The sequence below is a fragment of the Caretta caretta genome, chromosome 3, assembly GCF_965140235.1.
Source record: "Caretta caretta isolate rCarCar2 chromosome 3, rCarCar1.hap1, whole genome shotgun sequence".
Classification (NCBI taxonomy): domain Eukaryota; kingdom Metazoa; phylum Chordata; order Testudines; family Cheloniidae; genus Caretta; species Caretta caretta.
In genome coordinates this window covers 209,214,525-209,237,460 of record NC_134208.1, presented here as the reverse complement: position 1 = coordinate 209,237,460, position 22,936 = coordinate 209,214,525, and the positions used below count along the sequence as shown (strand labels likewise).

At 47.5% G+C, this 22,936-nt stretch overlaps 2 protein-coding genes across 4 annotated transcripts in view; one reads left to right on the top strand and one right to left on the bottom strand.

Annotated features, from left to right (window-relative positions):
- Window positions 1-373: 373 nt before the first annotated feature.
- Window positions 374-19,137, bottom strand: LOC125633261 (uncharacterized). Of its 2 annotated transcripts, XM_075127307.1 has the most exons (7): window positions 15,164-19,136; window positions 14,240-14,546; window positions 9,420-12,722; window positions 6,948-7,139; window positions 5,820-5,992; window positions 4,193-4,310; window positions 374-1,528 (listed from the first exon to the last, which is right to left on the bottom strand). In XM_075127307.1, exons 2-7 carry the CDS (start codon window positions 14,381-14,383, stop codon window positions 1,331-1,333), a joined length of 4,128 nt encoding a protein of 1,375 aa, XP_074983408.1. In that variant the 5' UTR covers window positions 14,384-14,546; window positions 15,164-19,136; the 3' UTR covers window positions 374-1,330. The 2 variants fall into 2 exon arrangements, with proteins under 2 accessions (XP_074983408.1, XP_048698260.2); XM_048842303.2 differs by having other exon boundaries at window positions 1,428-4,310; window positions 15,164-19,137.
- A 292-nt stretch (window positions 19,138-19,429) lies between these two features.
- Window positions 19,430-22,936, top strand: part of TTL (tubulin tyrosine ligase) — a 31,877-nt gene continuing 28,370 nt past the window's right edge. Inside the window, exon 1 of one of the 2 annotated variants that reach the window (XR_007355556.2) lies at window positions 19,430-20,314. Coding sequence is in view for 1 of the 2 variants with exons in the window: in XM_048842312.2 (XP_048698269.1) it covers window positions 20,158-20,314 (157 nt within the window). In the remaining variant the exon portion in view is untranslated. The remainder of the gene's footprint in view (window positions 20,315-22,936) is intronic. The other variant, XM_048842312.2, reaches the window with a different exon arrangement.

The window sequence follows — 22,936 nt, the reverse complement described above, 5'->3', positions numbered from 1 at the left end:
TCTGTTGGGTATGAAGAGGACAAACCACTTCTCATTATTCTGGGTGGACTTTATCTGGAAATGGCAAATCTAAAGCTGATTGGAGATAGTAAATGGTCAGAAAGGCCATTCTTCAGGCCAAACTGGCCTCTCCAGGAATGGTTGACTCTTTCTTGAAAATCTCTCATGTCATACATAGTAGGCATGCCTCAAGTAACAGCCACTAACCTGTACATCTTGCTCCAAAACACACAGACCACAGTATACCTAAGGTCTCAGGAAAGATGAGGCCCCCATGAGGTATGATAAATGGTGTGACGAAAGCTAGAAAAGCCAATGTTCCACTTCTGGCATACCACACTTCATCTGGAGCTTCTTGTATTGATCTATGTTTTGTCAATCCACCTGTTGTTCAAGGTGGAGCCTGGCATGCACACAGGCTTGCTTGTGTACTGGTGGTGAGGACTGTTATAATCATCAAAGTGGCCAGTGTGAATCCATATGAGTCTGCTACTGCAGATGGTTCAGGTTTAGATATGTAGCATTCAGCAAATATGTTGAAAAAGGCTCGACACATGTATACTGTCATACTGCCCATTGCTGAGGAGTGTTAGTGTTTTGCTAACATGATGGTGTGCAATAGTATACCTGGCTTCTGTTATAATGAATACTTAAAATTTTTGTGTCAATGAATAATTATGCATTTATCAATACAAAGTACAAAGCTAACGCTCTTTAAGTAATTAATGAGCCATGTTAATTTGTGTCAGACCATTTGTACGGGTTGACTTTTTCTTTTAAAATAAAACAGTGATAATTTTTGTCAAAGACATCTTTTGCATTACTAAAATTTGTCTTAAAATAAATTAAACCCCATTTTATTGGTCATTTTTTCTTTCAAACTTAGCTTGACAACTTAAGTACATTTTTGTAGCCTTTTCACTTGCACAAAAGGTGGTTTTGACATGGGTACAAAAATCTTGCATTGGAATACCTTGCTACCCCTTTACAACACCACATCCACCCTAGATAACTATCTAAGGAACACTTCTATTAAAATAACCTAGTTGTTGCTTTTTGTACAGGGGCTGCTTCATTGCCAAGAATTGACAGCCTGGGCCTCCAGATTATATATGCTAATGTCACTTATTTGTGAAGCTGTCTCTTGCTCCTGGACAGCATTGTTGGCTTCTAAGGAGGTAAGTGGCATTATTATCCCTCCCCATCAGCGATGTCATTTCCTGCAAGAGTTAAGGATCAATGACAGGGGCCCCTTCCTACTCCTGGGCAGCACCAGCCGTCATGGTTGGTGGTTGAACGGGTTTGGAATTTGGGGTGGGGGAGATAGGTCTTAATTCTGAGACAGTGGTTCCTGAACCATAGCTGTAAGGGTGGGTTCACGCCCTGCACGTGCTCTGCGAAGTCCGAATTCATCCCTATCTGGGTTTAAAGCTTCTTTGACTCTGTGCCTCAACAGCTTTTTCTTCCATTGCATACAAAAGGCAGCTGCCTCTGCTTCTTCTGAGTCAGGATCTGGCTTTCGCAAACCCTGTTTGAAGGAAGCAAAATAATTACCCACAATAATATACGTGGATAGACATGGGAGTTTAAAATTTCTTACAGTACAAAGGGGCCTAAACACACCACCTCTAGATGCCTACATGTGGGAACCAAATTAACTTTTGGTTAGCCTGACACCTCTCCTAGCCTAAACAATGGAACAGCTGGCACAGGACTGTCAATAAAGAGTTAAAGGATGGAAATATAATAAAAGCCAGTCTGTATGGTTTTATGGAAAAGAGGCACTTGACTTAGTACAGTGTGACATTCTGATTAACAAGCTGGTACTCTGCAAAATCATTGTCCATATTAAATAGATCAGAAGCAGGCTAAATGATAGATCTGAAAACACAGTTGTTAATGGGGAATCAGCTAGTGAGGCCCCCAGGGATTTATTCTTAGCCCAGTGCAATTCAGTATCTTCATCAATTCATTGGAAGAAATGAAAATCATTGCTGAAAATAATCGGTAGATGACTAAGATCTGTGGGCTGGTAAATAACGAAGACAGGTCACTGATACAGAGCAAGCTGGATTGCTTAGTAAATGGGGGGTAGCCAAGTAGCTGCATTTGTTTTAATGCAGCCAAATGCAAAGTCATAATCTTGGAACCAAAAATACCTATGTCCTGGAAATCAGTGATTGAAGAGGGTTTACAGGTTATTGTAGAACATGCATTCCCAGCATGATGCTGTGGGGACAAAAGCCAGTGCGATCCTTGCACGTACAAATAGGGCAATATGTAGGAAGTGTAGAGAGGTGATACTGTCTCTTCATACTGCATTGGTGAGACTGTGTCCAGTTCTGTTCTCCACACTTTGTAAAAGTATAGTTATGAGCTGGGTAAAACCTTGTTGGTTAGGTTAAACCTCATTTAAATTGCTGGGTGTGAATGTGCCCTACATTTGAGATAGCTATAAGAGACAAGTTAAGTTCCTAAATAAGGCATAGTGGAGTCTACTCAGAAACTAGCAGCACCATGTTGGCAAGGTTCAACTGGGTATTGTTTTGGGGTGAGGGGGTTGGTTTTATTTGGGGGTGGGGGGGACAAGCTGGTGTGCAGACAACAAACAGACTCAGGGAAGGAAAGCCAAGCAGTAGCCTGTAAGCATGGTGTGGCCCTGGGAGAAGCTAGGGAGAGATCAGGGATGCTGGCTGAAAGAAGCTTTGGCCTGCAAGATAAGAAACTTTTAAATTTTGGTTCTTCCTGCATTTGGAAAAGCAGGACTATGTACTTCCTTGTCAATACACAATACTGCATCAAAGAATGTATCAGTCTCCATCATAAATTTCTACTCCCAACTGGAATGCCCCCAGGGCCCCAAAACGTTGATTAACCACTTGGGTTGACAAGGAGTAACAATGTGTTGGGAAAATGGAAAACAATTCAGAGAAGAGCTGCAAGAATGGATTTATGGTCTGGAAAAAGCACCTTATAATGAGAGACTAAAGGAACTCAATCCATTTAGTTTATCAAAGAGAGAGAGAGTCTATAAGCACCTAAATGGGAATGATTTCTGTTAGTAGAAGGCTCCTTAATCTAGTAGACCAAAGACTGGAAGTTGAAGTCAGCAAATTCAAACTGGAAACAAAATGCACATTTTTTAAGAGTGCCGATGATAACCATTGCCATTGAAACATTTTCCCTGGGGATGTGGTGGATTCCCTGTCACCTGGGGTCCTTATATCAAGGTGGATCTCTTTCTGGAAGATGCACTGTAGCTGAACCAGAAGTTACGAGTTTCTTGTGTTATACAGGTCAGGCTAGATATTCGCAATGGTCTCTTCTGGCCTTAATATTTACAACTTTTCAGAAATTATAGGTCGTATCAGCAGAGCCTGGTTGAAAGAGTGCCTGTTTTCTGAGCGCGCTCAGTTAAAGATTGCTCTATTCAATTATTTAAGGTATTTAGTTATTTCTTGTTGTCATCATTAGGAAGCCCTTGGGAGTTTTAATGGAAACTTAACTGAGCCAAGACAAAGCCTAAGAGACACTTCACCTGTCTCTAAAGCCCCAGCTGAAAATCTACTTCCACGGCAGTGTGTTTCTTTTGTCTATCTGCCTTTCTGTCCAAAATCAAAAGCTGAAGGCACTTTGATGAACTTACACGGCTTTGCCTTATAGATATGGCCCAGTACTTACTGGGCAGTCCTCATCTCAGAGGGCAACTTGGAATTTGTGACAGTGAAGGTCCATTATTTGGAGGGATGATTCAATACGGTAAATACAGGGCAGGAGCAAAGGTTGCAGATCCAGAAAGCAGTTGTCTCCATTATAAGAGACTTGACCACAATAGTCACGTTGTGTGAGCAATTCTAATTATGGGTTTGCAGAACACAACAAATCCAGGCTAAGGAACATTTATGGTTCCCCCAGGAAGACAGAACTCCAGTGCAATCAGCTGCCAGGGAATGTCTGTGCTACAATTGGTACCTGGTCACCTTTGAGAGGCAAACACAGATTCCAGATGGGATTTGCAGAGGCTCTTCAGGGAGTGAGTTAAGTGCCCAACTTCCAGTGAGATTTGGACACTGAACTCCCTTAAAATTCTCTGAAAGTTACAGCCTGAATTCAGAAGTGTTGGGGGTAAAAATGTGAATATATTTGAACTCACCTTCTGAAAGAATCTTGACCTATACCAGTGCACACTTACTTTGACGCACGCGGTCTCTGCTGCCTTCAGGGACTGTAGGACCACTTGAAACAGATTCTGTGCATTGTTCACCAATAGTTCAGCAGAGCACTTACTCCCTGCTGTTGCTGCTTTTACCCTTAAAATATTTAAAAATGTAAAGAGAAAGCATTACACAACTTGCTAAGCGACTATATACTGTCACTCTAGAGTCACGGCTGGCTGAGGGCTTCCTGAAACTAGGAAGGTCACAGAACAAGCTGATACGTGTGGAAGGAAAGTGTTCCAATACTGCTGGCCCTTGCTCATTAAACAATTTTGACCACAGAAGAGATTTTCAGCTTAAAAAAGGCATTGTAAGGAGAGCAAAAGAATAAAAGCAGGAGCAGTAGTAGCTAAAATGGACAAGTAGCAAACGCCATGTTGAAACCTGCTGTAGCCTGAATGCCCAACGATACTGCTGCCAGTGCCTAGTTACAGACCTTTCCCTCAGTCAGCCAGCGTGAGCTGGTCCAGCGGTGGTCATTCTGGCCGAAGGGGGACAAAGGAAACCTATTGCTGCTATTTGGACTTAGCCGGTGTGCTCAGAGTGTTGAGATGTGGGTGACATAAGCACTGAGACTGTGGCAAGGAGAAAGGGGGAGATGCCTCTGAGCTCTGTTTAACTAGCACAGAGAGCTATGCAGAGATATTCAGGACCCCAGAAAGCCACCAACAGCATGGCACTCATTGGTCAAGGAGCCCAAGGGACACAGGTGCCCAACTCACACTGGGTTTCAGGGTGTCAATAGAAAATTAACCGCAAGGAGCCAGAGAATCTCCAGGCAGACGCAGCATGGCTGGAAGCCTGAAAGTGCCAGAGGGGACATAAGTGCCTCCTAGCACAAGTAGCATTAGCTCTGGAGAAAGCTGTTCAAACATTAGCCCAACGCTTATTCTAGGCTCAGCTGAAGCCCAGAGGTGGCTCAGCATTGCCTGCCTGGGAGCAGGATCGGGCTCTCAGGCAGACAGAGTTTACCACTGGGCTATTTTAGAAGGGGAAAGATACGAGAGCGGAACCTTCTGCACAGCAGCAAATAACACTGCATGGGGGGTTCAGATGTGCAGCTCACGAGAGGCTCCCTATTGTCTGCTATAGGAGTCGTTTCTATAGACACACCTCATGCACATGCACTGATTTTAAAGGGACACTGCTGCGGACTGTGGACCCCACCATCCCCTGTGCTGAAAAGTGGAAGTCGGTGAGGAATCTTCATGAATAGAAATACGTAACTATTTTAAAATATCCGTAATTCAGAAACAAACTTCAAATAGGATACTTATAGTGATCTCAATGGGACTTTGGTTAAAATGCCTTCACTCTGCTGACTTGGCAGCGGCAGCCAGTAGCAGGGATCACCCTAACCAACGATGTGGGAACAAAAACCAGGGGATAAGTTGTTTTTCAGCTTGTAAGAAGATAAAACAAAGAGGAAAACTCTTAACGGCAGAAACAGTCTTCAGCCCAATAACTAAATGCCTACCACTGGCACCGTATGCAAATACGAACAAGAAAGATAGTTAGCAGTGTCCTTTAAAAATCCCTTTTTAAGAAGGAGTGAACACACACCAGATTTGAGAGAGAATATCCTTTGAACCTGTGGTTTACCTGGAAATAATTCTGAGCTGGTTGCTGATTGTTTGGATTTGCTCGGTGACACACAGCAGTTCAGTTGCACATCTTTCATCTAGGCAGTTCTTTGCAATCAGGTGGCCAAATCTGACAAACACTTGCCCGTTGGAAGCCATTTGACTAGCACAGGCAATGAGCTGCTCTTTGGTCTAAAATTAAATCAAAAGAAGTCGGGAGGGATTGGGGGTGTTTGCTCTAAAACAGATGTAAAACCTACTGCTGCCTCATTAGCCCTAGCGCATGTTAGCACAACGGGACCTTTATCAGAGCCTGGCTGAGGACACTGACTGCCCAGCTGTGTCGGATTTGATGATGTCACATGCATGTATCAACGCCCAAGGGGGGCAAAGCTGGGCCTTCACAACAGGAACACCCACAAACTTCCCGATGCCCCTTATGTGAGGCCTGGGGTGGGGATATTAATGGACAAACAAACATCCTAAAGACACCTTGTGGGGATGGATGGTTCAGAGGCTGATGGAGAAAACAGGACAGGTTTAAAGTGCTTTCAACAGCCGAATTGCAGCCGCTGCAGCAGCAGGTCATGGCTCATTCCGCCACTTCTAACCTGCTCTGTGAAAGCTACATTGGGAACGGTTTGATATGCCAAACTCCGTCACAGAACAGAAATCGCAAATAGACTTTGGGCCCCAAACTGCAGCAGCCAGCAGGCCTGTGGGGAGAAGAGGGAGGGGAATAGTTCCGAGAGCCAATAAATCGATTGAAATAGCCGGGGAAAGGGGTTGAAGAATCTCCCTTGCCTTCCTCTTCTCCTTTTTGGAGGAAATTCTTTCCAGAGCATTGCAGATACACTCACACTAATGCTATTACACCTGTTTTAAATGAAACGGACATTGACTGAGTCTTCCCAGGGGGGCGGGTGTGCGCGCGCAGGGCACTAGTGGATTCTTGTGGCAGGAGTTAGTGTGTGTTCAGCCTTGTCATCATGATAACACCCCCTTTCTGACTTATTGAGGCATGGTCCTCTCTCCGCAATGTTGCTCAGACATTTGTGATGGCCACAAATGGGTGCTCGGGGGATTGAGCTGGCCCTGGTCACTGAGCAAAATATTTCCTCCCATCCTATAACAAGACTGGCAATACCGTTATCGGTCCCTTCCTCTTTAGAAACCGTGCCATGTGAGACATCCCAGTGGCCATTTCCTTGGTGACTTGGGGCATTTTATTGCTGTCGTCCTGCCACTGTCCAGCATCCTCTGGCAGGGCAGCAGGAGCGGCTCCCTTACCCTGCTCGCTGCTAGTGGAATGGGAGTCGTTAGGAGAGTCACTCAGGAGCTGTGAAGACAGTGAAACAGATTCACCTCAAACAACCAACCTTCCCTTTTACCATCTCTGCATTACTGACGTCCATGGAAAAGTGCAGTCACGAAGAGGGTTGAGACAGTCTCTTTTTGACAGAAATACTTTTTTTAATATAGGAAATGGATAGGTTTTGGATTTTTACACACGCGTGTTCTTGGGATTGTTCCACAGGCTTATTCAGTGAGCCATTTCTACTAAGCAAAACAAACAGAAACATTGCCTAGATCCATCCCACCCAGTAAGCAAGCCTCAGTCCTTGCTTTCTACTGGACTGAGTCTACCTAGCCCAGGGGCATTGTTAAACCCATATGTCCCTTTAAACAATCTCCTCATATTATCCCCTGACTCGTTCCCCAAAGACCATCCTCATTGGAGCTGACATCTCTAGGACAGTTAGTTGTGAGCTAAAACAATTGTATCTTGTTTATCTTGAAATGTGTGAAGGCCTGCTGCAACTGAAAGCAATAGTTTTCAGAAGCCAAAAAGGCAACAGAACCTCCCACATGGTGCCTGACTAATGCATCATATTGGTTTCACTAGCAGCAAGGTGATCGGGTGGTTTAGAAGTACTACCGCGGCACCCAGGCCCCGTCCAATCCTCCCTCCTGCCCAAACAACTACAAACGCTCAGCAGGACACTTGGTGGAATATTGCAGTACAAGAGAAAATGAGAGTTGATTAGCAAGTTTAGGGGGTAGCAGATGTAACTGAAAGAAACCCTGCCACATAAAGAGCTGGGGAGAGAGTTCCCACAGCTGGGCAGGGATAGCCACGGGAATCCCACAGCTGTGCCCAGGTATCAGACTCTCCTTTTGTCGTATCTACAAAGGCTGAAGATTGGAAGATTTATGCAAATGACTTGATGTTCAAATTTACATGTTTTGCAGAAATGGCAGCAACCATCCTGCTTACCAGCATAGCAAGCTCCATGGTGCAGGATTCTCTGAGTACATTTATTTCACTGAAATTCAAACCGCTATTATTCAAACCATGCACAGCACCCAGCTGTCCTTTGTGAAGCCTAAAGGAAATCCTAGTCAGCTCTGCAAGACCTTCCGTATTCTTCAGAAACTGTACGTGGCCACAAGCTAATTCTAGATGCCCCTCCTGTCTTCCTGGGCAGGGATTTTAAAAGCAGCTGCTGGGAGTCAGACTCCCAGCCCCTGCTGACATTCAGTGCGACTCGTGCCTAACTCCCTAGCGCCCCCCCCCTTTTTTTCTTTTTACTTGACACAAGGAGGAAAATATACAAGTGGAGCTTCTGCTCTGGTAAATTCAGGCCCTCTCTTCCCCACTTCCCTCAAAGGAAAAAAAAGTCTGATCTGTACCACTGAGGTAGCCTCCAATTTCATTCTGCAAATCTGTATGTTCTCACTCTATGTTCTGTGCTCTCAGTAGCTCCAGTCACTAGGCATCCCCTGTGCAATTCAAAAGATCTAGCTATTTCAGCTGGAGAAGAACATGCTAGCCACTCACTAAAGGCAGGTCTACATTACCGCTTAAGTTGATCTAACTTACGTCGCTCAGGGGTGTGGAAAAGACACCTTCTGAGCAACACAAGTTACAGCAACCTAAGTGCTGTCCACACCAGTGCTGTTGGTGGGAGAGTGTCTTCACCAGATGTACAGCTGCACCGATGTCGCGCTTTTAGGGTAGACTTGCCCTAAGTGCACCAGCCTTGGCAGTGAATGCTGAAGTACGTATTTTGCTAATTGCAATTATCTCCGTTTCAGGAAAAAGGTCTGCAAAATGTTTACATTGTGCCTAACCTCTCAGAGCTAGCTGGAAATACTGACCGATGACTAGTGCTGATACCTTTTGTATTTGGTTTATTTTAAATGTACTCACCCATCAAAAGTGACCGCTATAAAATCTGGTTTCCAGTGAACTCCAGCTTCCAGCACAGCTTTGCAGCAGAGTTAAGTAAGGCACAAGGCAATCAGCCGGTTTGCCTCGTTAACCCAGCGACTGTGGTTCTACTGCATCTAGGTAATCGTGAGCCCTGCCACAGGGGACACTCACTGCATGTGGTTCTGCGGCTCGTAGGATATGGAGGCAACATGGGCAGTGAGCAAGGGAGGAAGATGGTTCTGTGCAGCCACAACTCTAAGCCCTTTTGCATAATTTGATTTAAAAAAACCTAAAGCAATCTGAAATGATCAAGACATGGGACTGTTGGACAAGCAATGAAATGCAGTTAGCAGGGTTTAGAGATTACACAGTTTAGCATTAAATAGCTAAGATCTACTATACCATGATTTCAAATGCATCCCTGGCAGCTAAGCCTTTCGATTCACTCATGGTAGGCCAGGGGTCTGCTGAAGTGGCTTGGTGTGTGTGATTCTGGTATTTGGTGCTGGGTATCTTGGCGGGGGAGAGCTCTGTTTTGCCATGACATTGGTTTGCAACAGCATGTGACTTGCTGTTTTGTAAACACTGCTTAACGAGCTCCAAGGCGGCCTTATCAATGTCCTTCACTGATTGAAGCTGCGTCACCACATAGTGAGCGTTGGCAGACCACTCCCATGCAATGTAGTCTAGCTGGACCAGCTCCTTGTCCTGATGGCTTTGAAGCTGCTCACCAGCTCTTCCTAGCAGCTCAGCAGTAAGGAGGAGAAGGTGGTCTGTCAGGGAGAGCAGGCTTTCCCGCATTTTTAGATGAGCTGTGTTCTCCAAAGTGTCTTCTATGATGGTTTTGACCAGCTGGACATTTGCCATTATCTGACCTGCCTGTTTAAGCATCCCTCTATCACCTCCCTGGGCACGCGCAGGAGGCCAGGCCAGTCTGAGGATGTTTTGGATGACCCTTGTGTACTCCTGATTGGTACTGGTCAGGAGGAGCAGAAGTGCTTTCACTCTAACAGCAAGCTCTCGTTGGAGCAGCTCAGCACGAATGGACAAGTTTGTAGCAGGCACTGGGGAGACAGACAGAACATCCGCCACTTGCAGGAGAGCTTCAGTTAGTACCTTTACCTCCTCCCGGAGCGCTAGGATGTCACACTGCACACTGCGTTCAGCACAGGCGAGATAGGACAGTCGGGCTGCCTCCTGTATTCTCAAAGAGCTCTCGGATACAGCTGCCAGGACATCCTGCAAGCAAAGCTTGTGCTTCATTGTATTCCTTAATTCACCTAAGAACAAAACATCTCGTCCTATGAGCTGATCCACAGCACTCAGGAGCACCTGTATGCTGACAGACCAGAGAAGGCAGATCCCCTCGAGATGGTCCTGGTGAGAATGGAAGCAATCAGAAGACAAGGCCTTTTCAAGTAAATGCTTTGTATTAGTCTGAGCACCTGTGAATTTTGCTTGGACCCGTATAAACCTTTCCTGAATCTTAGGAACTATCGTGAGCTCCTCTTCACAATCTGTATGTGCAACATCAGCCGCTAGCTGGACAACTCTTGCTAAAGTCTGCATTATCTCATCCAAAGTTTGTTTGCTCTTCAGAAAGTCAGCTGGAGCTACTGTGCAGAATAACTGCTGGACTAGACTGTACCAAGAGCCTGCCACAGCCACCAGGCATTGGTTAGTTTCACAAATCTTCTCCGATAACAAAACAGCTGTTGGAAGAAGTCTATCTGCTCTGGAAACTGGGTTTGGACCTATCTCCCTAGCTAAGCTAATAATAGATGGTGTTAATAGAACTATCTTTCTGTAGTGGGTCAGCTTTTCCAGCAGTGGTGACTTGACAATTGGTAAGGCTTCCTGAGCTGCATCTACACAACAGTTGGAAAGTTCAAGTAAACCAAAGCAAGCAGTGTTTACAGCAGTAATGTCATGTTTCTTTGTTGCAGTGATGAGTTCATTGATCACAGGATGTACATCCACTCTTCCCGGGTGTAAGTTACCTGCTCTTGGAAGCTTCTCAAGAGGAGAGGTGGCTGATGGAAGCCGTTCGCTTAAAAATTCTTCCACTAATTCGGTATTGTCAGTAGTGCTTTGTTTTATGTCATCTGGTGGTCTGAGCTCTATATGGTCCTGGGCTGAAAAGTATCCCAGCTCTTTTGGAATGTCAAGGCTCCGAATTTGTTCCCGAAGTGGACTAAGAATATCTGGATGGTTAGACTCATGCAGCCCCTCTCTGACATTTCGAGTGGAGTCCATCAGATGCTTTACTCTCTTTGAAAATGCATTTCTAGATTGTAGAAAAGAGATGCCTCCTAAACAGTGGCTAGTAGCAGTTTTCACTTCCAGAATGGAGATTTCCAATTGCTTAACTAAAACTAACAAACCATTCTTGAAAATAGGATCTCTGACTTTATCCACAAATCTGTTAGTAACTTGGATCACGCGAGCCGCTCGGCTGGTCATATGAGTGGCATGCCATGAAAATCTTCCAGAGTTCTGACTCTCTAGTTCTTGTTCACAACACTCTCTGTGATCGGCCATTTCCTGAATAGACAGATCAAGGAATTCAGGCAAGTTGATTGTTTCGTCAACACATGCTAACAAGCTTTCTGTTGTCCAAGCCCATCTTTGATAGAAGGTTTGTAGTTGTTCCTGGATGTGAATCTTATTAGGATCTTTGCTCATTTCCGTAAGGAGTAGAGGCATCGTGGCAAGGAGTCTATTTAAACAGTCTACACGATCTTCAATTTCTTTAATGATTTTGATCTTGGTGCAGCTGGCCAGAACAAAATTTGCCACTTTGAGCATCTGATGAGCATGACCGAAGAAGGCAGTAATAAGAGGCTGAAGTTTTCTTAGAAATCCATCCTCTCCTGCAGGAGAATATTGCCCAGTAGTAGGTTCCAGTGCAGCCTCCATTAACCTTCTCAGGGGTTCGTTAATGTCTGTGAAAGTGTCCAGAATCTGACACAAAACAGCAGTGAGCACTGTTTGATCAAGAATCTCCACCTCAACTCTCATCGCATGACGTTTCTCTTCTAGGTTGCATTCTAGTTGGCTTTGTACTGGCAATTCCTCCATTATGCCTCCATGGTTGGAAATGCTTTTCCTGAGCATTAGGAGATGATGGCAGTGCTTTATCAACTGCAACTTAATACTTGGCCTGGATGAGTTAGCTAAAAGCATGCAGTGGAAGACCAGTGTTTCCACAAGAAAACTGAATTCGCCCTCAGCTAGGTGAGCAGGGTTTGTGTTGGACAGGAGGCCCAGCAGCTGGCTCACGTGCTGGGAAAAGAGTCCATTTCTCTCCAGTAGTTCCTTGTTTCTGGTGGTGTTTGTCAGTAAGGAAATCAGTTCCTTTATGGTGCTATCCATCAGATTGAAAATGTAGTTTTTGGAACCATTCACATGCTGGTCCTGGGGGTGCTTCAGGTGACTGTGTTTTGCAGCATGCAACATCGGGACACACTTCCTAAGGATCTGCAGCGTCTGGGCCAAATACTCCTGAGGAGGAGAATCTCTGAGCTCTTGGATGCGTCTTTCTGTCAAATTGTTCAGCAGGAGCAAGGACTCTGAAAAGTCACGGAAAGCAGCCAGCAGAGTTGGTACGTCTCCTGCGAACTCAAGTGTGGTCAGGCAATCCCGAAGCCAATGAGCAGCCTGGATAATCCTCATCACTACAGCATCATCTTCAAGCTGGAGGATCTAGTTGATAAATCAGAACAAAGGTCACAAAAAAGGAACCACTGAACATTTCCCAAGACCTGTGTTGTTCTTTTTGCTAGGAACATACTTGTCATTTTCAACTTGTTGGCTTTGTTTTTAAAATGTCTGTGTGCATTGACAACATCTGTCATGGGGAATTTGAAAATAAAAGTTCTGCTGGTGAGCGATACCGGATCGATCGTGCTGAAACCCGAGGGTACAGAATTCTCATGACATTATGAAAAACACCCACAGAGTATCTCAGCACTTCATGAGCAGTGATGGTCACAGCTTCTCCACGCTATTGAAAGCGAGGGGAGTGTTACTAACCGCATTTTACACATGAGGAAATTGGGGCACAGAGAGGTTAAGTGACTTGTCCAAGGTCACACCAGATATCTCCTAACTCCCAGAGTCATGCCTGAACCACGACCCCAAACTACTTCTCTTCCTTGGCTTTTATACCTCTTTATCCAGAGAGACGTGGAGCAAAGTTCTCTTATTTTCAGTTGGTTTGGGGAAAAAAGGTTAAAAGCAATGAGATGATTCAAACTGTATTACTGCTCATAGGGTGGCCCTAAACCCCCAAGCAACTGGGCACCAAATTTTGCTCTTAGTTCTGGCTGGGGGCGGGGTACAGCGTAGCTGAGGGGCTAGCACACTGGATCAAGACCTATCCCTGACCTGCTGTGGAACCGTGGGCGAATCACTTCACCTCATTGGCTCAGCTGTAGAATGGAGGTACCAACACGGGCCTTCTTTTGTAGAGTGCTCTGGGGTTTGCAGATGAAAAGGACGATATAAAAGCTACACCATACTTTGTGTGTGGCAAGTCAGAGCCCCGTTGTGCTGCACACTCATGTAACAGGACAGTCCCACCTCCAAAGAGCTTGTAATTTAAGGGCTTGTCTACACTGAGGCTTAGAGCGTGGCCAGCGGGGCGGTACATCTAGAGTGCACTAGACTGCCATGCTCCACACACTAAAAATTCTGTCATAAGCACCATTGCAGAACTTCTGGTGCACAGTAGTGGAATCCACACAGCCAGTTAATGTACTGGAGCTTCACTCTGCACCCTTTGCCACACACTCACTCTGTGTAGACAAGCTCTCAGTATCCACCTGTAACGTGGGGGTACTAGCAGTGCCTTGCCTCCCAAGAGCACGTGAGGCTATCTTTATTTATTATTTCTCCGACGCTTGCCAATTTTGACTGGACATATTCCTGGAGGTTTCATCACACCACATAATCTTTAATTCCTGGAGACTCCAAGCCAATCCTGGAGGTTTGGCAACCCTACCGACGCTCCTGGGTGGGCAGGGAAAACTTGTCCAGCAGCTGATCTTTATTCCCCACCATGACCTCGTCCTCCACACACTCCCCACTCTGGGAAACAGGGGCCTAGGGAATTAGCCACTGTGCAGATCTCCTCCCCTGAGAAGGCAGAACTGCTGGGACGGAATGAAGAGTTACTGGAGGAGGAGTTACAGCAAATAACACAGCTGCATTACACTCACCTTTACAGTCTCCATTAAGACTCTCTCTGCTGAATCAATCAGTTCCTCCTGATGACTCTGAACATCTGGCTGAATATGAAGTTTCTGGGCCACCAGTAAGATGCTCTTCCCAGATGTGAGGAGCGATTCGGCAGCAGGCAGCATCTCCCCAGCCAGCAGCTCATCGTTGAACTCATGAGCCACTCTGGCGGAAGAATGCTGATCTCAGGTACACAAGGTCACACGCATGCCTTTAGTGAAACGCATCACCGTAAGCCAGCACCAGCATGGGTCTGGGAATGCTGACTCCAGGGAGGAGCCAGACGACCTGAACAGGCACAGGATACAACCAGCTCCTAAATGAACAGAACTCCGTGGAGGGTAAGCAGATGTAGATCAGGGAAGGAGGGGGCGGGGTTGTGCTTTCCCTTAATTAAATGTTCTGGTTTTTAAACAGCAGCCGCATGTAAGACGGTCACATGAGTGTGTGGTTGCGGGTAGAATGGATCTTCTGCCCAATCCGAGTAAGAGGGGAACCCCCCCCCCACTTGCCTGCACCCCATCCCATACTAACTCTATTACTCTGGCCTCCACTATGTGGTCAAACAACCATGAAGGTATCTCTGTGGCTAGTAAAGGAGGGGCCTGAAATTACAGCTGTACTGCAGGAGAGGAGTTAAAAATCAGAGACATCTTCCAGAAAAGCAACAGACTAGAGTTAAGCAACAGTATGGACACAGATAAAAATTAAAACCTATAACACCTGTATCCCAGTGTGTGAGGCACTTTAAATCAAAACGAAGGGAACCAGAATGCGTGGAACAGACGGATAAATTAAAAAGCAACAAGAGAAATGTGGTCTATAGGTGTCCCTGCCTGCTCCATCTATAATACATGTATGTACACACACAAATTAATTTTGCCCTCTTTAAAACTCAGCGTTACCTTCTTGCAACATAAGCAAGTTCTTGGGTAGCTTTGGCTAATTCTTCAGCAGCTTTTTCTAAATCAGCGAGGCGCTCGTTATTCACCCCTTCCCACTCAGCTGCGATCATTAAATGACAAAGTTGAGCTGCCATGGGTGAAATAATTCTCTCAATGGTTTTGTTGGAGGTTACAGCCCTGATGTCATACAGATAAAAAGGCTCCATGGCTTCTCGGCTACACACAGGAGACAGACAATTCAAGATTTATCTCTACAATACAGTAATATTAACTAAGAACAGATACTATTGTATTGTATTGTACTATTTCCCCTTGATCAGTTTTCACTTTCTTGTGCTGTTGCACTTCCTACTCACAGACAAGTCTAGAAGCAGAAAAGATCAAACATTTCACAGCTGCTCCTGCAGTCTGACCAGCCTGACCTGACACAAGCACGCCAAAAAGCTTGTGGGAAAACCCTAGCTAGGCTCAGAAGAGCTCCAGCTTAATTCTGCAGCCTCAGGTTTCCACTCCACCTAATCTTCTCATCACAAACCACGCAAATCATGCTAGTGCATAGCAGTGAAATGCTCCAGCAAGTGGCTAAAGTTAGAGTTTGCACTAAGACCCTTACAATTAGCTAAGATAAATGGGGGAAATATTCATCAGCTGCCTGTCTCATGGTTTCAGACCACCTCAAACTCACCTCCAAAACTGTACTCACTAATTTTGCATACACTGGTTGCACACAGGCAAGCATTTGCACATGACAGTTCAGATGTTCATCTACCCAATCTGTATGTGCAAAGGTTAGTTTTGAATGCAGCTGTAGGTGATCATTTTAAAAATCTGACTCTTGGAGTCAGTTACAATTATTTTATTTCTATTGAATCTTCTATTTTAAATAGAGAATATTCAGAATCAACCCTTTCCCTTTTTTAAAAAAAATAACAGTACTACATGTGCCTTAAATAACTGAATAGCAAAGTGAAATTTACAGGGGATTAGAAATGTCATTTTTAAAATAAACGTTGTGGAGAATGAGCTTGTTACCTCTGCCCAGTGCAGACTCTCAGGTTGATGATCGTGCATAATACACGAAACCAGCTTGAGTGACAATCAAGTTAATCAATAAAAAAAACCAAGTGTTTTATTCTAGTAACACCGTTACAGTGGCAATGGACAGTCTTTGATAGTGATCTACCAGGTACTATACCGTTAAAATGTTTTTAATACAGCTTAGTGCAATTTTACTTTGCTTATCTCAGGTGATCTTATCATTTGAACAGCTTTCCGCTGTAAATTATAAATACAAAAAAGCTATGATAATCGCAAGAACCACATCAAGAACAATACCCACCTGAAAGCACTCTCTACAATCAACAGTAAAGGTTACTAGACACCTGTGAGACCTTATTATTAGCCAGCCACACAACTCCTAACACATAATTGACAGAAAATCTTCAATGTCATTTTACCTTATGGTGAAATGTTTCCACTGGTTTTCCAACTGCAGGTTAATTAAGATAATAAGCTCAAATTCAATACATGGTGTATGCTTGTTTACAAGTAACAAGCTCGCATTACTGTGTGGTCTCATAGCTACGGGCAGTCAGCTGATGGAGGTGCTGACATCAGAGGCAGTAGTGTTAACTAGCCCTCCTATCGATTTTAAGCACGGAGCTAGTAGAAACTCCACAGCCCCCTGCAATGAGCACAGCACTGGCCAGAGAGCTGCTATGGTGGGGAATATCTCGTGTTCTAATTTCACTCCCCTCCTCTCCATGAGAGAACCATGTTTCTAAATGCAGGGGGAACAATGCCCCCGTTTATAAATTCAACCCAATTCCTATTGTAGCTGACATGAAAAATGAAGCAGGCAGCTGTTCAGCAACGGGGACGCTCCCGATAGCCATTGGTTGTGGCCAGATTGGGCCTGGCCCTGATGCAGACTTGCCAGGGAATAAGCCCCCCGCAGTAAACACCCACCCTCCTAGCACATGGGGGGAGAGCTCCCCTGACTTTGGTTCCAGAGACGGGGGGAGCTCAGGGGCTGTGTACCTGCTTTTATCCCACCCAGCTAGGTGGAGAGGATGGGGCAGTGAGGCTGAGCAGCGCTGGCAGCACCAGAGATGGGTGCTGTAGAGGGTGGTCTGGGAGATCAGAGACCTGCTGCAAGGGAACAAGAGAGAGCCACAAAGATCCCAGTGAAAGAAAGTGCGTGGAGCAGCAGGGAGGGGCTGAGCTGTGGGAGCCCAGTAACCCCCCTACTGTGCTGCTCTGAGACCAGCCATGCAGGGAGCTGTCACTAGCCCCAGCCTGGGGGAATTCGTGCCAGCCCATGTCCAGGGAGGAGGTGGAGAGCCCTGAGGGGTGATGGCTGCCTGTCTGCCAAAGCGTTCCCAGGCCAGTCCTGAGGACAAAGCCCTGTCTGAGCTGTGCACAACCCCAGACTAGGCCACCCCACCTCACAGCAGCCAGTGGAGGGCTGAACTCAGACAAGGCCAGGGGTTATTCTTTTCTCTTTCCTTTTCAGTTGACCCTTGACTACAGGCAGCTGAGAGGCCCATTTCCCTCCATTCCCCCTGCCATACTCAACTGGTACATTCACGCACTTGGGAGATGGGTCTTCATTCTCTAAAGCCTCTTGGGAAACAACATCCAGTGGCCTTTTGAACCAGGGCCTCTGTTGTAGGGGAAGATTTGGGGCTTGTATAAAAAGGTGGGGGGGGGGGGGAGGATGTGGACACGGCTGGGATAATTGTGTGTGGCACTCTGACACCATCACTCAGCGGGCAGGGCAGTATCCTAATCACACCCGCTGTCTGGGGCTATCAAACAGAAGAGCCTGGCTTCACCGCCCCCAAGAAGCAACTATTTAGAGTGGGGGTTTGTATGTATACGTAGCAAGGAAATAGGTCCGTATATTTTCAAACCTTTCAACTGTTCAGCATATTTCAAAACCTTCTCACAAGTTTTCAGGCTGTTCCTGAGAGAGAGAAATCGGTTTGGTTTGGTGTTGTGTGTGTGCCTTTTTTAACAGTGTAACTCAAGATGCAGCTTGGACCCTGGTTAGGGATATGTTAATTGTTTCTGACTCTATCTAATGGGGGTGGGGAAGCACTCTACCTCAGAGACGGATCTGATATGGGCAAGAGCAGCAGCTGGGGAGGAGTACTGGGACAAGGGCCCATGGCAATTTGGAAGCTCCTTCACCCTTGTCTCCAGGTGAATCTTACCCTGGGTATCCCATACCCTTCTCTCCCTCAGAAGCAGCCTTGCTCGTAGAGCAGAGTGGGAGTTTGGAAAACCCAAGTATCTGGTAGGTATTTGCCCAGCCCTTTCCCAGTTCTCTCTCTCTAACCTTTCTGAGCAGGACTATCAGGTGCGCAACTATTCCTTAATCACTCATGTCTTTTGTAGTCCATCTCACAGTGGGATTTCGTTTGCAGGTGGCCAGGATACCCTGCGAGGGGGAGAGCTTTATGCTTACAGCTGAGTGGAAAGTGTGGGGCACAGCCAGTGGCCGTGCTACAGTTGAAGCCGCATTTATTTTTAGGGTTTCTTCCCATTTTTGGATGCCTGAACTGCCCCGGGCCGGCGGGCGGCGAGCACGCTGGGTAGGAGGAACACCAGGCGCCAGTCTCGGGGCGGGTCGCTCCCAGGGTAACTGGAGCGCTCCCCAGGACGGGCCGCGGGCGGAGCGAGGCGTCCCGCCACTTTCAGCGCGGCCGCAACCCGCCGGCGGCAGCGCGGGGCGAGGCAGGACCGAGAGGCCGGACCCGAGCCCCGGGGCGTCTCCTAGCCAGGGGCGGGCGAGGGCACTGACGGCTCCCCGGCCGGGCAGGCCAGCGCCGCGGCGGGAGGCCTTCGGGGGCTCGCTGGGGGCGGCGCCCCGCGGGTTCTCCGGCCGCTGTCCCGGGCCTGGCTGGGAGCCCGGCTTCCTCCGGCCTCCCCCGCACGTCTCCGAGCAGCGGGGCCCGAGTCCTCTCCGCGCCCGGCCCGGCCCGGCCCGGCGCTTACCACGGGGCTCCGCCGGGTCCCCCCCGCTGCGGCCTCGCGCCCGGGGGAGCTGGGGCCGGTCCCGCGGGGGGGGGCGTGGAGAACCGGCGGCTCCCCACCCACAAGCGTCACTTCCGGCCGCGCGGCCTGGAGGAAACCCTTCCGGATCCGGGGGCCCGGCTCGCGGCCGCAGCGCGCGCGCGGGGCCGGTCGGGTCACGCGCCGCAGCGACCCCCCCCCTCTGCCCCACAGCGCGCGCGCTGCCGACGTGCCCCGCCAACTGGGCCCGGCCGGCAGCTGAGTGGCAGCGCCCCCCCCCCCCGCACCTTGTGCAGCGCCGAGCACAGCCGGAGCCTGCGGGCGCCGCCACCCCCACTTCACACCCCCGCCCCTCAGCGTCCCCCCGCGGCTGCTGCCGGGCCTGGGGGCCGGCGGGGGCGTCCCCCCGCGGGGAGCGCGGCCCCGGGCTGGGCGCTGGTCCCCCCGAAACTCGGCCCTCGGGGCTCCGGCCCGCCCCCGGGCCCGCGAGCTGCGCCGCCAAGCGCGGGGGCGGAGCTCGCCAGGGGCATGGCCGGGCTCGCTGCTCCCGTGCCGCTCCCTTGCCCGTGAGCCGGGCGGGGGCGGGCGGAGGCCGGGAAGGTCCCGGGGCGGGCCTGGCTCTGCCTGATCCCGGGGACCAGGGAGGCGGCGCTGGCGGGTTCGGGGAGCGCCCCAGGCTCTGCCCGGCGGCGGCTGGCCCACGTCCACCGCCGCAGAAGGGAGCTCGCCGGCGGCTGGGGCAGGCCCGTGCTCCCCTATGGGCTTGCGTGGGGATCCATGTTTTGATCTTCCCGAGCGGATTGTAACCCTGAGCCTGGAGGCGTCTGGCCGAGAGGCATGCCTTGCGGCGCCGCTGTCCTCCTCTGAGTCCTGCGGCTTGGGCGGTGGCCGGGGTCGAGGAGACCCGCTCTAGTTCGCTGCAAACCGCGCTGCCTCCCGGCTCGGGCCTGAGGCCGCTCGTGTCGCGTGGAACGATGTACACCTTCGTGGCACGAGATGAAAACAGCAGCATCTATGCTGAGGTGTCCAAAATACTCCTGTCCACCGGCCAGTGGAAGAGGCTGAAAAGAGACAACCCCAGATTTAACCTGATGCTGGGGGAGAGGAACAGGCTGCCCTTCGGGAGACTGGGTAAGAGGAAGAGCGGCACTGGCAGGGCAAGGCCAATGAACAGCCCACCAAGACAGCTGGTTTTTATCGGCCAGTGTTCAATGCAACATGCTAATGCTTGTTTGTGTGGAGGGGGCCAGAACCTGTGCTTTTTATTGTCTAATCACTAGTGCGAAGTAATTTGTTTCCATTACGGGGTGTTCTCTGATGTTTCTGGGGATGTACGTTTATGTGCTTTTGCATACTGGGAAATGTAAACTAATATGTGACTAGCGTGTGCTGCAGAGTGTAGCTTTGGGTGTTGTCTGCTGCAACAGGGGAGGGACTTGGCCATTGGCATGGCAGCGGCAGGAGCAGGGGGGTCGCCTTCGGGAAGTACAGCAGCATAGCTGAAGAGATATTATGGTGGTGGGTCTTATTTTTAAAGTTAGCCTTCGTTAAAATATAGCATTTTTATGACCTAAAGGTTAACTTACCCAATTGTAGAAAGAAAAGGAGGACTTGTGGCACCTTAGAGACTAACCAATTTATTTGAGCATGGGCATACATCAGCTCACTTCGTCGGATGCATACAGTATGCATCCGATGAAGTGAGCTGTAGCTCACGAAAGCTCATGCTCAAATAAATTGGTTCGTCTCTAAAGTGCCACAAGTCCTCCTTTTCTTTTTGCGAATACAGACTAACACGGCTGTTACTCTGAAACCAATTGTAGAAATTAGTTATTTGGGGCTGTATTAACGTTTTTGGTCACATCGATGTTGCATTAAACATTTTAGTTTTTACGGTTCTGTTCCATTATACTGTGGAATCTTAGAGGAATTTTAGAACTGCTGTCTGCTTATAGCAGTACCTTATGTTAGAAAACAGGAACGAAAGAATGCTTCAAATCAGAGACCTCAGCAACATGATGCTATATTATGAGATAGCTGCAATTTTCAGCTGGAGACGAGTATTTTAAATTCAACCAGTATTTTAAATTAAAATTGCTATTTGAAATATTACCTAGTCTGATATGGAAGCAAGGCCAGCTAGCTCTTACAAAATGTAACCCCCCTTTCTTGAATGATTTCAGGGGGCCCCTTGCCCCAGCCCCCAAAGTGTGAAAGGGTGGAGACCCTCACTCTGCTTTTATCTTTAATCCCCACATGTTCCCTTCTCCAGGAAGCCCTCTGACCCTTAAAGAAATAGCTAACATTTCTTTATCTTGAGGTGTTTTTCACCTGTTTGAACTTCCATGGTTGGTATCGTTTGGTGAGAACTTCCTCACCCTTTTCTGAAATCTTGACAGTGGGGCTGGGATCAGGATTGACTCAAACATGGCTCAAGGGGGGGGAAATTTAACATAAAATGTAACTCTCTGCTTGTATGACAAACCTATGCCCATAGTTTATCATTCAACTCCCCATATGATCACAAGTTTTCTCACAGGAGAAAATGAGTTCTGTTTAGTTGTGGGAGAAAAGTAATTTAATAATAGTACAGTGGTATCAAAATGGGATCTGCAGTGTATTTTGTTGAGGATTTATTTTATATATATATATATATCCTAATGTAAAAAAGATGAGTCATTTGTAAAGGGGGACACTGGGAAATTCTCTAAGTGGTACTAAGGTGTGGTTTGATCCGTTTTTAGATCCTCTTATACATTAGATTTGGGCAGATTGTTATATGAAAGTTTGTCCCTTTATTATTGCTATTTGAGTTAATTTATGATTTTGCATGAATTTATTTTGAAATTAGCCCAATGAACAGAGAGATGACTCATTGTAAAACTTCTATGTGGAATTTGGCATGGTTGTCTGCTTCTTTTCAGGAGATGGTCAGAATTGAATTAAGCCAGCCAGGATGTATTCAGATACAAGTATCTTGCTCTCAGAAGGTCTGGTTCATCCAGGGCTGCCCTTTGTGTTTGCTAACAGCACTAGAAGAATACTGTAACACTCTGCAGAAAACGCTGCCTGGGATCAAAGAGAACTAAGGGACTGACTCAGTGAAGACAGCTAAAACAGGGTTGTGTAAGCATTGGGGAAATGGAAAGAATCAAACTTCTCACTTTGGTGTGAACCAAAGAAATAAAGGCCCTTAAACACTTCTCATTCAGAACTGGCCTTTCAGAGTCTATCGGCTGGCTGATGTGGAACTCAGCGGTGCTCCTGTGGAAAACTTTCCATAACTTTTTCTTGAGCGGGCGACAGATCTGTGCTTGCTTTGTTTAGTGCCCAGGCTCATGTACTCCATCCATTAATGTGAGAGGCAGGAAAATAAACACCATGGAAATTGGCCTGGGGACATAATAGCTCTGTGACAGGCTGCCCCTTGGCCCCCAAGTCCATGTGGTTTTGCTCTGCAGGTCTAGAAATGGACATGCTAAGGGAGGGAGGTGGTGGGGCCTGTGGGAGGGCTGCTCCTCACTCCCTCAAGCTCTCACCCACTGGGACGTTTATTTTTTTTTTTTTGTTTATTGAAAGCGGATTGTTGTTTGATTTTATTTAACGCATCCTTAGTGGTGACCCAAACTGTGGTAAGCTGCGCTGTTACTCTGTAAGCTGGTGCAGCACATCTACACTAGGTGCAAATAGATAAGCTTTAACGCCATTGACAAAATTCTCCTAGGAGATTTACCAACCTGGGTACAAAATGTA